The sequence below is a fragment of the Opisthocomus hoazin genome, chromosome 18, assembly GCF_030867145.1.
Source record: "Opisthocomus hoazin isolate bOpiHoa1 chromosome 18, bOpiHoa1.hap1, whole genome shotgun sequence".
In the NCBI taxonomy this organism is placed as follows: domain Eukaryota; kingdom Metazoa; phylum Chordata; class Aves; order Opisthocomiformes; family Opisthocomidae; genus Opisthocomus; species Opisthocomus hoazin.
The window spans coordinates 18,652,577-18,668,498 of NC_134431.1; the positions used below are offsets into that span (position 1 = coordinate 18,652,577).

The 15,922-nt window shown below is 70.7% G+C and overlaps 2 protein-coding genes across 3 annotated transcripts; both read left to right on the top strand.

Annotated features, from left to right (window-relative positions):
* Positions 1–3,854: 3,854 nt before the first annotated feature.
* On the top strand, positions 3,855–6,305 carry SLC52A3 (solute carrier family 52 member 3). Of its 2 annotated transcripts, XM_075438365.1 has the most exons (5): positions 3,855–3,943; positions 4,443–5,157; positions 5,275–5,504; positions 5,743–5,866; positions 6,003–6,305. In XM_075438365.1, exons 2-5 carry the CDS (start codon positions 4,480–4,482, stop codon positions 6,213–6,215), a joined length of 1,245 nt encoding a protein of 414 aa, XP_075294480.1. In that variant the 5' UTR covers positions 3,855–3,943; positions 4,443–4,479; the 3' UTR covers positions 6,216–6,305. The 2 variants fall into 2 exon arrangements, with proteins under 2 accessions (XP_075294480.1, XP_075294479.1); XM_075438364.1 differs by having other exon boundaries at positions 4,443–5,504.
* A 4,081-nt stretch (positions 6,306–10,386) lies between these two features.
* SCRT2 (scratch family transcriptional repressor 2) lies at positions 10,387–13,805 on the top strand. The gene is made up of 2 exons (XM_075438387.1): positions 10,387–10,618; positions 12,768–13,805. The coding sequence occupies exons 1-2, from the start codon at positions 10,495–10,497 to the stop codon at positions 13,472–13,474; spliced, it is 831 nt and encodes a 276-aa protein (XP_075294502.1). The 5' UTR covers positions 10,387–10,494; the 3' UTR covers positions 13,475–13,805.
* The last annotated feature ends 2,117 nt before the right edge of the window (positions 13,806–15,922 follow it).

Genomic DNA, 15,922 nt, shown 5'->3' on the forward strand with positions numbered 1-15,922 from the left:
GGGGAGGGCCCCGCTGCCCCCCTGCCCTGCTCCGGCTGCGGGTGGGGACGGGTCCCCAGCCCTGGCTGGGTGGGGAGGGGGCTTCCCGCGGCCGGCCGGTCACCGGAGCCCGGCGAAGCTCGGCTGCCAAATGTTGCCATCTGCCCCTGGGGCCCTCGCTCGCATCTGCCGGGGGTGCGGAGGGGCGAGGGGCCGGGGGGCGGGGGGCTCAGCTGCAGCGCGGGGAGGGGGCACGGCCGTCTCGCACCGCGCGGGCAGGGCAGGCAGCACGCGTCGGGTAGATTCGGGAGCGGAGCGTGAAGCAATGGCGCGGGGGTCCCGCACCCAGCACCCCCTCGGGGAGGGTCTCAGCGCCGGCTGTGCCGCGTCATTAAACACAGGACAAGCACCGTCCCCTCGCTGTCCCCGTCCCCACGGGGACCTCAGCTGCCCTGGGGTCAGCCTGAGACCCCCCCATGCCTGGGTTGTCGCAGCGTCTTGGACCCGCTTCCCCCCACCCAGGTCCCTCCTGGGCACCCACGCTGGTTTTGGCTGGGACAGAGTTCATTTTCTCCATGGGAGCTGGTGTGGGGTGGGTGGGATTGGTGCCGATAACCCGAGGACGTTTCCCCCCCCTCGAGCTGCCCCACCAGCAAGTGGGCTGGGGGTGCCCGAGGGACCGGGACGGGACACTCCAGAGCAGCTCTGCGGAGAGGGACTGGGAGTGCTGGGGGATGACAGGGTGACCATGAGCCCTGGGTGCCCAGAAGGCCATGGGATCCTGGGGTGCATGAGGAGGAGTGTGGGCAGCAGGTCAGGGAGGTTCTCCTGCCCCTCTGCTCTGCCCTGGGGAGGCCCCATCTGCAGTGCTGGGTCCAGTGCTGGGCTCCCCAGGTCAAGAAAGATGAGGAGCTACTGGAGAGAGTCCAGCGCAGGGCTGCGAGGATGAGGAGGGGACGGGAGCATCTCTCCTCCGAGGAGAGGCTGAGGGAGCTGGGCTTGTTCAGCCTGGAGAAGAGAAGGCTGAGAGGGGACCTTCGAAATGCCCATAAATATCTGCAGGGTGGGGGTCAGGAGGACGGGGCCAGACTCTTTCCAGTGGTGCCCAGCGACAGGACAAGGGGCAACGGGCACAAACTGGAGCAGAGGAAGCTCCAGCTGAACCCGAGGAAGAACTTCTTCCCTCTGAGGGTGACGGAGCCCTGGCCCAGGCTGCCAGGGAGGCTGTGGAGTCTCCTTCTCTGGAGATATTCCAGCCCCGCCTGGCCGCGGTGCTGTGCAGCCTGCTCTGGGTGACCCTGCTTGGGCAGGGGGTTGGGCTGGGGGACCCCAGAGGGCCCTGCCAACCCCTGCCATGCTGGGAGTCTGTGACATGGACGGCACAGCCGACCCCACTGACCGAGGGATGTCCCGTCCGTAGGACGTCCTGCTCAGCAACGAAATCCGGGGAAGAAGAAGTCAGGGGGGACGTTGGAGGGGTGTCATTTGCCCCCCCCGAGTCCCCGATAGCCGTGGGGACGGCAGGACACAGAATCACAGAATCACAGAATAGTAGGAGTTGGAGGGGACCACTGTGGGTCATCTAGTCCAACCCTCCTGCCCAAGCAGGGTCACCCAGAGCAGGCTGCACAGCACCGCAGCCAGGCGGGGCTGGAATATCTCCAGAGAAGGAGACTCCACAGCCTCCCTGGGCAGCCTGGGCCAGGGCTCCGGCACCCTCAGAGGGAAGAAGTTCTTCCTCGGGTTCAGCTGGAGCTTCCTCTGCTTCAGTTTGTGCCCATTGCCCCTTGTCCTGTCGCTGGGCACCACTGGAAAGAGTCTGGCCCCATCCTCCTGACCCCCACCCTGCAGATATTTGTAGGCATTTCTAAGGTCCCCTCTCAGCCTTCTCTTCTCCAGGCTGAACAAGCCCAGCTCCCTCAGCCTCTCCTCGTAAGGGAGATGTTCCAGTCCCTGCCAGAGCCAGCGCTGCGGGGATGCCCGACTCCGCGCGCAGCCTTTGCTTTCCCCGTTAAACCGCCGTTCTCTCAGCCACCAGTCCCCTCCCTGGTACCCGTCCCGCTCTCGGGGGGTGCAGGGTGCGAGCGGCTGGGGGGGATGAGCTGCTCACCGGGGTGAAACCGCAGCAGCATCCCTCACCGTGTCCCCCCGCGGGCACCCATCCCATCTCAGGGACGCAGGGACACCCTCGTCCCCGCTGCACCCGATGGCCCCTGCTGCCCCGGGCAGGGCAGGGTGCGGGGGGCGGCTGCAGCCCCCCCGAGGGCTGGGGTAGGGGCAGGGCAGGCAGGGCTGCAGCCCGCTCTCCCAGTGACACCCACTGGGTGCTGGGGGAAGAGCTGCTGCCAGGGTCCCCGGGGCGGTGGGTGCTGGGATGGGACGGGGGGGCTGTGCTGCTGTGGGGGTGACCGGGCCTCTGTCCCCTCAACCCTGTCACAAGCAGCTCACGGCTCGGCGGATCGCCTGGTCCCATCTCACTGGACGTGGGGTCGGACGGGTGGGGACAGCCACGTTTCGGGGGTCCCCAAGGTCCCCATCCCACCTGGTGACCCCGCGGAGATCCCCGGCGGGGACACGCACCGTCACCGGGGTGACATTGACACCCCCCCCCCGGCCAGAAGCAGCCTGAAATAGGTGGGATGCAGCCGAGCCAGGGGACAAGGGCGAAGTCCGGGACACCGCCGAGAATAACCGCTGGCACCCACCCAAGCCGGGCGCACGGGGCCGGCGGCGACGCCGTGGCGAGCACCCCACACCGCGACCGGGCAGGCTGCGGGCATGGGGCCGAGCCTGGCACCGGCGGGACGTGGGGACAGGGGCAGCGGTGACCCCCCACCCCCCCCGGGGCAGAGCACGGAGAGGGCGGGAGGTGGCTGGGAGCTGGCGGTGGCACCGCTGGACTTTGGCCTCCGGGACGGAGTTTGGAGCAGCCGCCTGGCGACGGGCACGGCGCCGGTGAACGCCGGGGACCCGCCGCGGGGGGAGGCACGGGTGGGGGGTCCCGAGCCCTTACCCCTCCGGCTGCATCCCCACGCTGACCCCAACCTCTGCCCTGCCCCGCGGGGGGACACAACGGGGACCGGAGCTGGTCCCTCCGGCCGGGAGCGGGAGCGGGACCCGCTGCTCGCCCCGCCAGCGGCCGCGACGCTTTTCCTCACGCTCTCCGACCGCTTTTATTTCATCACACGCCGCGCTGGCGGCCAACCAACCCTGCAGCTCGCTCGTCCTCCCGGGAGCTGCCGGGACCGCCCCACCCGGGACGCCGCTTCGGACCCCGCTGCCCAGCGCGTCGCAGCAGGGAGCCGGACCCCCCCTCCCCGGCCACCCCCCGGCCACCCCCCGGCCACCCCCCGGCCTGGGGACCCCGCCAGCCGGCAGCATGGCGAGCGGCAGAGCGGGGTCAGGTCATCGCCCGTCTGCATCCGGAGGGTGGTGACGTGGTGGCCTCACGTCACGGCCCCGGCAGCCAGCGCTCGCTCCCGCCCGCGTGCCGCTGACGGTGCCCCAAAGCGCAGTGAGTTCCCCCCACGAGAACCGGTCGGACCGGGAGCCCGATTCCTTCCCGGTGCCACCGTCCCCGAGCCACCCCGCGGGGTCACGGCCGGGGGTCGGGTGGTCGCGCTGGCCAGGCTCAGCCCCGGGAGACGCGAGTTTCCTCCGGCGGGCGTGGGGACGTGGGGACGCGGGGACGTGGGGATGTGGGGGTCCCCCTTCCTGGGAGCGCGGTGGGAGCCGGTGGCCGGGGCGTGCAGGGATGCGGCCGGACCCCGGCTGACTCAGCCGGCCGGTACGAGCCGAGGCTGGTTCGCAGGTGGGGCTGCCGGGGCCCTTCCGGAGCCTGCCGGGATCCCACGGGACGCGGCTGGGAGGAGACGGGCGCCGCTTCGCCCCGTCCGGCGGATGCGGTGGGAGGTGCGGGGCCGCCATTGCCAGCAGAGCCGCTGCCCCAGCCTCTGGCCTCCAGGTAAGAGCCGTCGTCACCCCACGCCGCGCTGCGCCGCGAGCCGGGGCGGGATGGGTGCCCTGCCAGGTTTGAGGAAGAACTTCTTCCCTCTGAGGGTGCCGGAGCCCTGGCCCAGGCTGCCCAGGGAGGCTGTGGAGTCTCCTTCTCTGGAGATATTCCAGCCCCGCCTGGACGCGGTGCTGTGCCGCCTGCTCTGGGTGACCCTGCTTGGGCAGGGGGTTGGGCTGGGGGACCCACAGAGGTCCCTGCCAACCCCTGCCAGGCTGGGATTCGGTGATTCTGCCGCCGACCCCCGGGATGGGGTCCAGGAGCAGGTCCCACGCTCAGGGCAGGAGGGCAGAGCATCGTCACCCGTGGGGGGTCCCAGTCCCCCGTGGCAGAGGAGCTGCTCTGCCTGCCTGCCAGGGCGGGGGACGCAGGCAGCGGTCATAGGGGGCCATGGTCGGGGTCTGGGGGGGTCGAGTCTCACCCCGCCGCTGATCAAAGCCTCTCCCCACAGCGTGACAGCGTCACCCCCGGGCCCCCAGCCCTGAGCCATGGCGCTGCTCACCCACCTCCTCGCCTGCGTCTTCGGGACGGGCTCCTGGGTGACCATCAACGGGCTGTGGGTCGAGCTGCCGCTGCTGGTGATGGTGCTGCCGGAGAAGTGGGACCTGCCCTCCTACATCACCATCATCATCCAGACGGCCAATGTGGGGCCGCTCTTCGTCACGCTGATGCACCGCTTTCGGCCCGGCTTGCTGAAGGAAGTGGCTGTTATCTACGTGATCGTGTCCATGGGCATCGTGGCCTCCTTGCTCCTGGCCTTCCTCTGGAACTACACGTCCTCCATCGCCGGGCAGCTCCACAGCACGGCCTTCCTCATCCTCACCTTCTTCCTGGCCCTGGTGGACTGCACCTCCTCCGTCACCTTCCTGCCCTTCATGATGCAGCTGCAGCCCCAGTACCTGACCACCTTCTTCATAGGCGAAGGGCTCAGCGGGCTGATCCCCGCCCTCATCGCCCTGGGCCAGGGCTCCGGCATCTCCAGCTGCGCCAACGTCTCCCGCATGGTCAACGCCACCATCGGCAACGAGACCGTGGAGACCACTGTCTTCCAGCTGGAGACCCGCTACTTCCCAGCAAACTTCTCCACCCTCCTCTTCTTCCTGCTCATGACTGTGATGATGGTGGCCTGCTTGCTGGCCTTCTTCTTCCTCGCCAGGCAGCCCAAGGTGTGGGAGCTCTCCCAGCAGCAGCTCTTTCCCAGCGACGTCATGCTGAGCTCGTTCGAGCAGATCCCTGAGAAGGGAGCTGACTCGCACCTGAGCGGAGGCTACCTGTGCCCCAAGGATGCCAAAAGGCCCAGGGACATCCTGCCAGAGGTCTCCTACTCCGTGGCCAAGTCCACCTTCATCTACCTCGTCATCGCTTGGGTGAGCACTCTGATGAACGGGGTCCTGCCCTCCGTGCAGTCCTACTCCTGCCTGCCCTACGGCAACACCGCCTACCACCTCACGGCCACGCTCAGCTCCATGGCCAACCCTCTCGCCTGCATCGTGGCCATGGTCCTGCCCAGCAGGTGGGTAGCGAGGCGTCGGGGTGCCCTGGGAACAGCCCCCCGCTGTGCAACGCGGGCTACGGGGAGACGGCGCCGGGTGGGAGAGGGTCCGTGGGGCGCGGGTGGCCTGGCAGCAGGGACACCCCGGGAGAGGAGCACGGAGCCAGCGCGGAGCCGGTCAGCCTGTGCTGCGGGTCTGTGCCCCTCGCCGGGGACAGGCTGGCAGCGCTCCCCGGGTTCACTCGCGTGTCCCTCGCAGGTCCCTGGCCCTGCTGGGCGTCCTCACCGCGGTGGGGACGGGCTTTGGTGCCTACAACATGGCCATCGCCGTGATGAGTCCCTGCCCGCTCCTCCAGCAGTCCCAGTGGGGCGATGCCACCATCGTAAGTCGCAGCGTCCCTCTCGCCCGGTGAGGTCTCCAGGGCCACCCCCGGCCCCAGCCTCTCTGCAGAGCCCCCCATCCCCGCGGTGGGGAGCCCCCCCAACCCCACTGATTGCTCTCCCCCCACGTTCCACCAGGTCCTCTCCTGGGTGCTCTTCACCGGGACGCTCTCCTACGTGAAGGTGATGGCCGGGGTGATTCTGCGGAGCCGCAGCCACAGCGCGCTGGTGTGGTACGGGGCGGTGGAGCAGCTGGGGTCCCTCCTGGGGGCCCTGCTCATGTTCCCCCTCGTCAACATCTACGACTTCTTCCAATCCGCCGACTACTGCAGCCTGAAGTGTCCGACGTGAGCGGGACGGGCACCCTCGGACGGTCACGAGCCCCCCAACCCAGCGAGCGCCGGGGCGCTGGGCAGCGGTGTGGGGAGTGGGGGGGCTGCGGGCAGGTCTCCCCACCGGGCTCCGCTGCGTCCCCCCCAGGTCGGGGCAGCTCCGTGGCTTCGTCCCCAGCCCGGGCGCGGGGGTCTCCCTGTTACATTGAACACGATAGATGGTGTTTGCTCAGCCTTCGGCCTCGCTGCTGCCCGCGCCGCGCCACGCCGGTGGGCAGCGAGGGGCGGCCGGTGTCCCCCCCCCGGGTACCGCTCGGCTGGGGCCACCTCGCGTCCCTTCCGCTGCCGGGTCCGGCGCCGATTGGTGTCGTGCCCCCAAGCCCCCCCCTGAGCCCCCATGGGTGGGACGGGGGGTTTGGGTCCGGCTGTGAGGAGCAGGGACAAAGGCGGCTCGGGCAGGGGGGAGCCCTGGCCGTGGGGAGGGGGATGGCGGGGGGGAAACGGGGCAGGGGGCTTTCTCAAGCCGCTGGGGAAACTGAGGCACAGTGGGACTGGGGGCACCTGCCTGGTGTTTGCCATCCCCCGCTGTGTCCCTGTCCGTGCTGCCCGCTCCCTCCCCACACCCCTGTGCCCCGCGGCACCCCCCCTCCCAGCCCCATTGCCCCCCGAGATGGGCAGCGCTGGGGGTGCGGAGCTGGAGGGGGGCCCGGCACCGACCTGGCTGTGCCACCCGGTACCCAGCCGGGCTTGGGGTCGGGTGGGCACCGGGGCAGGGGGGGGTCGGGGGGCAGCGGCAGCCCCTGGGCCCGCAGGCATCTGCCCCCCTTCCCGGGGACACGAGGCAGCCGGGCCTTTGTCCCCAGCCCTTTGTCTGGCATCTGCTCCCCCAGCCCGCGCCCGCCGTGCCTGGGAGCCGCGGGCTGGAGCCGCTGCGGGGTCCCCGGGGCACCCCCGGGGGGGACACGGGCTGAGTGGCTCATGGCCGGCAGCCCCCCGCGCCGGTGGGGAGGGCAGGAGCGAGGGCGGTGGGCTTCACCCCCCCAACCCAGCGGGCATCCCCCCGCCGGCAGCTCCCCGCTGACCCCGCAGCGGCGCAGGGCTGGGGGGGGGGGGGATGAGGGGCAGGAGCGGGGGGCTGCGGGCGGGTGGGAGGTGTGGGGGCACCGCGGGGCAGCTCGGCTCATCCCGGGAGCGGGACACATCCCGTGGCTCTTCGGGGAGACTGGAAGCGGGGACGCGGCCCCCCCTCTTTCCACACCCCGAGAGGATGCTGCCGCCCTTGGGAGCCCCCAAAGACCCTCGCCCACCGGACCCCCGCCGCCCCCCCCCGCTCTTGCCGCGGAAACAATCGCCTCCGCTGGGAATTATTTCCATACAGCTGCTGGGGAAGGCCCAAACGCGGGCGCGGCGGCGCAGAAAGCCTGAGCCTTTCTTCTGGCTGCCCCCCCCCTCCCCGGCGCGGCGGGGGCAGGTTTGGGGGGGCCCCCCCGCCGCCGTCAGCGATATCGGCACAGCTCAGCGGGCCTGATTGCGGGTTATTAACATATATTATCTCAGTCCCCTGCGTCTGAAAGGAGCTGGGTTCCTATCCCCCATCTCCCAGCCCCCCCTCCCCGCCCCCCCCCCCCGTCTTTTACACTTAATTACCTCCCTTATTACACCCCAGCCTGGAGAGAGACAAAATCCCAGGGCAGCGGGCAAGCCCGGCCCAACTAGGGCGTAAGTAATCGCCCGCTGTGCCAACGCGCCTGCCGGGAGAGCCGCGGCACACGCGCCGAGAAATAAATCAGGGAGCGGAGGCCGGGGGTCCGGTGCGTGGCGGGGGGCACGGCGGGAGCAGCCCGGCAGGCGACGTCTCCCCGGGGCCGCGGCCCTTCGGGAGAGGTGACCTTGAACTTGGCAGAGCCCTGACGTCAGGACGTGTCGCTGGCTGCCAGCCCCGGCCCAGCGCTGCCCGGGGGGGGAGGCGAGACCCCAGCCCACGCAGGGAGCGGACCCGGGACCCCCAGCGCCGGGGGAGCGGGCATGGCGGGGAGGGCTGCGGGGTGCCCTGGGCTGTGGGGTGCTGCGGGATGTGGGTGCTGTGGGATTTGGGTGCTGTGGGATGTGGGGGCTGCGGGATGTGGGATGTGGTGGGCTGTGGGATGCTGTGGGGTGTGGGATGCTGCAGGATGTGGGATGCCCTGGGCTGTGGGTGCTGTGGGATGCAGGATGCTGCGGGATATGGGATGCTGTGGGATGCTGCGGGATATGGGATGCTGCAGGCTGTGGGATGCCCTGGGCTGCTGGTGCTGTGGGCTGTGGCATGCTGTGGGGTACCCTGGGCTGTGGGATGCTGCGGGATGCAGGATGCTGCGGGATGTGGGATGCTGTGGGATGCTGCGGGATATGGGATGCTGCAGGCTCTGGGATGTAGTGGGCTGTGGGATGCTGTGGGATGTGGGGTGCTGTGGGATGTGGGGTGCTGTGGGATGTGGGGTGCTGCAGCATATGGGATGCTGCAGGCTGTGGGATGCCCTGGGCTGTTGGTGCTGTGGGCTGTGGGATGCCCTGGGCTGTGGGATGCTGCAGGCTGTGGGCTGTCCTGGGCTGTGGGGTGCCCTGGGCTATGGGGTGCTGTGGGATATGGGATGCCCTGGGCTGTGGGATGCTGTGGGATGCTGCGGGATGCTGCAGGCCGTGGGCAGTCCCAGGCTGTGGGGTGCCCTGGGCTATGGGATGCTGTGGGCTGTGGGATGCTGTGGGATGCTGTGGGATGCTGTGGGATGCTGCAGGCCGTGGGCAGTCCCAGGCTGTGGGGTGCCCTGGGCTATGGGGGTGCCGCACCAAGCAGTGAGCGGGGTCACCCTGGCCCGACACGATGCAGGGATGGCTCCAGCCCCGGCCCCAGGCACGGCTGAAGGAGCAGACGTGGCTGTGAGCCAGCAGGCCCAGGGTGCCCTTGGCCCCCAGCCCCGCTGCCAGGCGCCCGGTCAAAGGGCTGGGTGCCTCCCGAGGCCGGGGGGTGCCCAGGGCTGCCCTGTGCCGGCCGTGCCAGCGCGCTGCCCGCCGTGACGGATGAGGGACTGTCCTCAGCGACCTGCCGCAACGCTCTCGGCGCAGCGCGGGGCTCGGGGAGAGCGGGGCCCGCTGCCAGCCAGGTCCCGGTGTCAGCCCCGGGCAGAGCCAGCACCGGGACCACCGGCTGCCCGCAGCTCCGGGGCCCGGTCCTGCTGCTGGGAGGGCGGCAGCGGAGCCCCGGCAAGGGGAGGGGGGGAGCGGGGGGCTCCGGCAGGGAACAATGCACTGCCACCAGCCCGGCTGTTGTTGTGGGCTGCGAAGGTCACGGCGCGTCCCCGGGGACAGCGATGGGGACATGGGAAAAGGGGAGAAGGTGGGACAAGGGACAGGGAAGAGGAATGGGGAGGGGGGGGAAAGGGACAGTGGGCAGGGATGGGGACAGGACAGAGGTGGGACGGGGATGAGGGCAGGGGACAGGGATGGGGACAGAGAACAAGGGACAGGGGAAGGAACAAGGGAAAGGGAAAGGGGTCAGTGAAAGTGGGCAGGGGACGGAGAAGAGGACGGGGAAGAGGGACAGGAACAGCGACAGGGAACAGGGGTAGGAATAGGGAGCAGGGGCAGGAGAAAGGGGCAAGAAGCAGGACAGGCGCCGGGGACAGGGATGGAGACAAGGCACAGGGATGGCGATGGGAACAGGGGCAGGGAGGGGGACCCCCGCCCCGCAGCCCCGTCCTTCCCAGGCCCCGGGGGCTGGCGGCAGGGAGACAAAGGCGGTGGGAGGCAGCGGTGTGTCCCACCCCTCACCCCCCCCCGTCCCCCCCTCCGTCCCCCCCCCCCCGTCCCTGCGTGTCCCCATTGTCCGCGGCCGGGGGTGGGGGGGGGGGACCGGGGGGAGGGAGCGGGGACCCCACACTGCCGTGACGCCCGGGGCTCCCGCCGGCGGCTCGGGGGGCTCCGGGGGGGGGAAATCCGGGGGGGGGGGGGGGTGCTCCGGGAGGGGAGGGCTCCGGGCGCGGCCGAGCGGAGCGGCCCCCCTCCCCCCCAGCCGCCTGCCTTCCTCCCCCCCCCTCCTCCTCCTCCTCCCCTCCTCCTCCTCCTCCTCCTCCTCCTCGCCCGCCTGCCTCCCTCCCCGCCCCTCGCACTCGGCTCCCGCTCCTCGCCTCCCGCACAGCCGGGGCCGGAGCGGCAGGCGCGGCGCGGGGCCGGGGGGGGGGGGTGGGGGCCGGGGCCGGTCCCGGTTACCGGTGCCGGTTACCGGAGCTGAGCAGCGCTGAGGGCACCGGCCCGGCCCCGCCATGCCCCGCTCCTTCCTGGTGAAGAAGCCGAAGGCGGAGGCTTTCCCGGCCGCCGGGGTCCCCGCGCCCCCCTACGCCCCCCTGGAACCCCCCTACGCGCTGCCCGGCCCCGCCGCCGGCGATGGTGAGTGCGGGGTCGGGGGCTGCGGGGGGGGGGGGGGTGTCCCCGCCGCTATTGTGTGTCCCCTCGGGGCAGCGGGGGACCCGGGAGGGGCGCGAGGAGGACGGGGCGGGGGGCTCCGTTGTGTCCCGCAGCCGGGCGTCGTGCGGGGGGTGCAGCTGGGGGGGGAGGAATGGGGAGGGGGGGTCGTCCCTCCTCGCCTTGTCCCCCGCTCCGGGGCCACCGGCCCCTGCCGAAGTTGGTCCTTGGGGAAGCATCCCCTGCGTGACAGCGGCAGCCCCCGTGGGCAGCCCCCGGCCGGCCCCGCTCCCCCCCCCCCCCCGCGCCCGTGGGCTCCTTCCCACGATAATTTTTGGGGGGTGGGCTTGGCCACGAAGCAGCCGGGCTGCGTGGGGAGCGGGAGCCTCGCCGTGTGCCTGCGGGTTTCATTGTTCGCGGCGCTGCCCCCAGCCCCCCCCCCCCCGCCCCGGGAGCGCGGGGGAGGGGGGGGCGTCTCCTCCCCGGGGCAGGGGGAGAGGCGGGGAGGGGGGGCAGCCCCCTCCCCGCAGCGCTGGGAGAGGCGCGGAGGGCTAGGATGGAGGGGGGGGGGCCGGGGTCCCCGGAGCCCCAACCTGTCGGGGGACACCGGGGCTTCGGCAGCGACCCCCGACAGGGCAGCCCTGCAAGAGGGGGCCGGGGGCGGCGGGGGGGGGGGGTCCGTGCCGGGCCGGGGGCTGCCGGGCTGCTGGGCGTCGGGGAGGCTGAGCTGGATGCGGGAAGGGGGCCTGATCCAGCCAATGCTGCCCGAGCGCTGCGCTCCATGTCCCCCCCTGCTCTTCCCAGCCTTCGGTGGGCTTTCTGTGCCGGGGCTGGGGCCCGGGGGTGGGGGGGGGGTCCTGTGCTCCCCCCGCTACCGGAGCCAGGAGCCGGTGGGGGAGGGATGCGCTGCAGCTGGGCAGAAGCTGCCGACGCTGCTCTCCTGGAAATAACCTTGCTGCATGCTCGGAGGCAGCGTGAGAAATTGCTGAGCAGAGCGCTTTCCGCACAGCCCGTGCGACCGCGCTGTCAGCACGGCGCGGGGGGGGGGACACAGGGGGGGGAGGCCGAGCTCTGCCCCCCGCCACGCAGCCCCCTGCCCACCGCAGGCACCCCCAGCCTCCCATGGGACCCACGGCAGCAGCCGCTCGCCCCGGGCAGGGGGTCCCATGGGTGGTGGGGGGGGCGGTGTGGATTCAGGGGATGCTCGGCTGCAGCTGGGGGGGGGGTCCACGCTGGGGGAGCCTGGCTGCGCGCCCGCCCTAGGCCCCCAGCAGCCCCCGCTGTCACCGCCGGCAGGGATGCGTCCTCTGAAGCAGGGGGCGAGGGCCAGCGTGGACGAGGCGGGAGACCATCGGGACCAGTTTTGGGGGTCCTGGGGTGGCAACGTGTCCCACGGGGCCAGCGGCCTGGCCGGGAGCGGGCTGCGCTGCTCGTCCCGCAGCGCCCTTCGCGTGCCAGCACGGAGCAGCGGGGATGCCCACGCAGCGCCGGCTCTGCCGCGGGTCCCGAGTCACTTCCCGGGAGCTGGGCCGTGACACCCACACCAATGTCACACGGGGGTGACGCCGCTGGAGCGGCACCCGCTCTCTGCCCGCGGGCTGCAGGTCCCTCTGCTCGGCAGGACCCCCGTGCTGCTGCCCTCCGGGTGCTGCCCCATCCCCGGGAACAGCCCCATGGGGGACAGGGGGGATGCAGGGGACACTCCCAGCCCCTTTGCTGGGGATGGGAAACCCAGGGCGGCCTCTTCCCGCTCTCCTCGGCTGCCCCGGGGTTCTGGAGCCGAGGAGGGAACGGAGCGGAGCTCGTTACCGGTGCCTGCCCTGGTGAACAATGAGGCTCTCGGCACCGACAGCTCCGGGCCCCGGGGGGGACACAGCCGGTCACCCCGCAGCCACATCCCCAGCCCCCACCCGCGGCAGCCCTGCGGGACGGCACCCATCCTGCCAGCAGACGCAGCCGGGAGCCGGGGCAGACTCAGCCCTCTGTGTGGGGTCAGCTCCCGGGACTGAGCGGGGACAGGGACCGGTGCTGGAGGGGGGGGGGACAGCCCCGATTCTGCACCCCCAATGGTCACCTTTGGCTCGTCGGTGGGGCTGGCGTGGAGGGATGTGACCCCGCTGTCTCGTCCCCGCAGGGTACCTCCAGCACTGCCTGGCCCCCGCTGGCTACGACACCGACAAGAAGCAGGGTCTGCCGCCGCCGCCGCCGGACCCGGCCTACGCGCCCGGGCAGGAGGAGTACAGCGACCCCGAGAGCCCCCAGTCCAGCTTTTCCGCCCACTACTTCAACGGGGAGGCGGCGGTGACGGATAGCTACTCCATGGACGCCTTCTTCATCACGGACGGGCGGTCGCGCCGGCGCAGCGAGAGCCAGCGCCGCGGCAGCCACCGTCACTCCTGCCCCGAGTGCGGCAAGACCTACGCCACCTCCTCCAACCTCAGCCGGCACAAGCAGACCCACCGCAGCCTGGACAGCAAGATGGCGAGGAAATGCCCCACCTGCGGCAAGGCGTACGTCTCCATGCCCGCCCTGGCCATGCACGTCCTCACCCACAACCTGAAGCACAAGTGCGACGTCTGCGGCAAAGCCTTCAGCCGGCCCTGGCTGCTGCAGGGCCACATGCGCTCGCACACCGGGGAGAAGCCCTTCGGCTGCTCGCACTGCGGCAAAGCCTTCGCCGACCGCTCCAACCTGCGCGCCCACATGCAGACCCACTCCGCCTTCAAGCACTACAAGTGCAAGCAGTGCGAGAAGACCTTCGCCCTCAAGTCGTACCTCAACAAGCACTACGAGTCCGCCTGCTTCAAGGGCTCCGAACACAGCTGTGCAATAGGCAACTAGCCCCCCAGCCCCCCGTGGCACACCCCCATCCCCGTCCCCATCCTCATCCCCATCCTCATCCTCATCCCCATCCCCATCCCCATCCCCATCCCCATCCCTGTCTCCATCCCAGTCCCCATCCCCATCCTCGTCCCCATCCCCATCCCTGTCTCCATCCCCATCCCTGTTTCCATCCCCATCCCCATTCCCATCCTCATCCTCATCCCCATCCCTGTCTCCATCCCCATCCTCATCCCCATCCCCATCCTCATCCCCATCCCTGTCTCCATCCCCATCCCCATCCTCATCCCCATCCCCATCCCCATCCTCATCCCCATCCCCATCCCCATCCTCATCCTCATCCCCATCCCTGTCTCCACCCCATCCCCATCCTCATCCTCATCCCCATCCCTGTCTCCATCCCCATCCCCATCCCCATCCCTGTCTCCATCCCCATCCCCATCCCTGTCTCCATCCCCATCCCCATCCCCATCCCTGTCTCCATCCCTATCCCCATCCCCATCCTCATCCCCATCCCTGTCTCCATCCTCATCCTCATCCCTGTCTCCATCCCCGTCTCCATCCCCATCCCCGTCTCCATCCCCATCCCCACTGCCGTCCCTGCCACCGTCCCCATCCCGGTCCCGGTTCCCAGCACTCCTGCAGCCGGCCGGTTTGTGGCTGGCAGACGCAGCCCCGCGGAGTCACGTCCCTGCCCCTCCGCTCCCCGGATCCGGCCGGGCCCGCAGCGGGACCCGGCTCCTGGCCCGCAGGTCCCCGAGCCCCCCCGCAGCCAGGCAGGTCTCTCTGCGGGAGACTCGCTCGGGGACCTCTTCCAGACCCAGGAGAGACTTTCCTCCCCCCCACTAGTGACCTTCACCTCTATTTATTTAATTTATTATTATTATTATTATTATTATTATTATTTATTTAGAGCTGCTGCTTCTCCTCCCGGGGGATCCCGGGGGAGAAAAGACACTTTTCCGCTCCCCCCAGGAGCAAAACCTCACCTTGACCCTGACACTGGTGGGACTGCGGGCTGATGCTACCGACAGCTCGGCGGGACTGACGGACCCTGGGGCACCCGGATGCCCCCCGCCCGGCGCGGCCCCGTGGGACGTGGCCCCGTGGCACGGTTCTCACCCTGGCACTGCGGCTCCGCAGCCCCGGAGTCAGGGAAAGAGCGGGGGGCTCCCGGCAGAGACCCGCGGGACACGGTCCCCACCGGCTCCCAGCTTGGCCAGGCACGACTGGCCCCCGCCGCGGTGACGGGCTGGGGAACAGCCCCCCCCCCCGGGCAGGGGCAGCCCCCCTCGCCGTGCGAACGGCCAGGCTGGCGGCTGGGCTGCAGACCCGGCCCCGGGGCAGCACCCGAACCCCCAGCTGCCCCCCACGTACCCCCAGCCTCTGCCCGAACCCCTCCCCGGCCGGCTCCCGGCCCCCCCACCATGGCCCCCCCGCCTGCGCTCAGGAGGAGGGGGTCAGCGTAGCCGTAAAGTTTGGGTGAGTCTATTTAAATGTTCTTATTTATGTTATTTATAACTTAATGCTTTTCACTATTTATTTGCCAAGACTGGCAGGGCCGTGCCAGCGCTGGCTCGCAGGAGGCGGCGGAGCCGCAGCAGAGCCGCCGTGCCCAGGACGCAGCCGCGGTGACACGGATGGGGACGGGACCCCCCGAGCGGACCGTGCGGCGGGCACGGAGGCGGGAGGGCACCAGCTGGCCCAGCAGCCCGGGCTCCGCGCCCTGCAAGCCTTCCCCCTCCCAAGGCAAAGCCCTTCTCCTTCGTCTTCCTCGCCGCCGCAGGCTCCTGCTCTGCTCCCTGCCCGGTGCCAGCGCGGCAGGGACAAACCAGCCCTTCTATGCAACGTCCCGGCGGAGCATCCCCGCGCCGGCCCCGGAGCGAGCGCCACGCACGCGGCACCCCGGAGCGGGGCCCGACCCACGCCTCCGCTTCCTACCTCGGGCCGCCAAGCTGCCACGGCCCCATCACCCCGTGCCGGTCCCCGACACCTTCGGGGTTCAGCCCGGCACCCCGCGGGACCGCACTCGTGTAACCCCGCGCCGTCTTCCTCCCTGCACTGTCTTCCTCCCGCCGCCTCGACGCCCACGTGGCGGCGGCTCGCGGGCTCGACGCCTCGCGGGGACGTCGCTGGCGCGGTCCCGGCTGCCGTGGCGGGGTGGCCGCGTGCCGGCACCCCACCGGCGGGCGAGGACGCAGCGGCTCAGGCTTTCCCTGCGATGCCGGCGCTTGTCTGCGGCAGCACCGCGTCCCCCGGCCGGCTGCGCCGCCCCTCTGCCCCCCTCCCTACTGTAAATAGCGGATAGCACAGCAATAATTTTCCGTGCATGATAGATTCTTTTTCTGCCAGGTTTTGTACTCGACAGCCCCCGGTAAGAGAAGTCTACTGACAACCGGCCGCCCGCAGTATTGTAACGCGATTCAGGGATATAAAAGGGATTTCTGC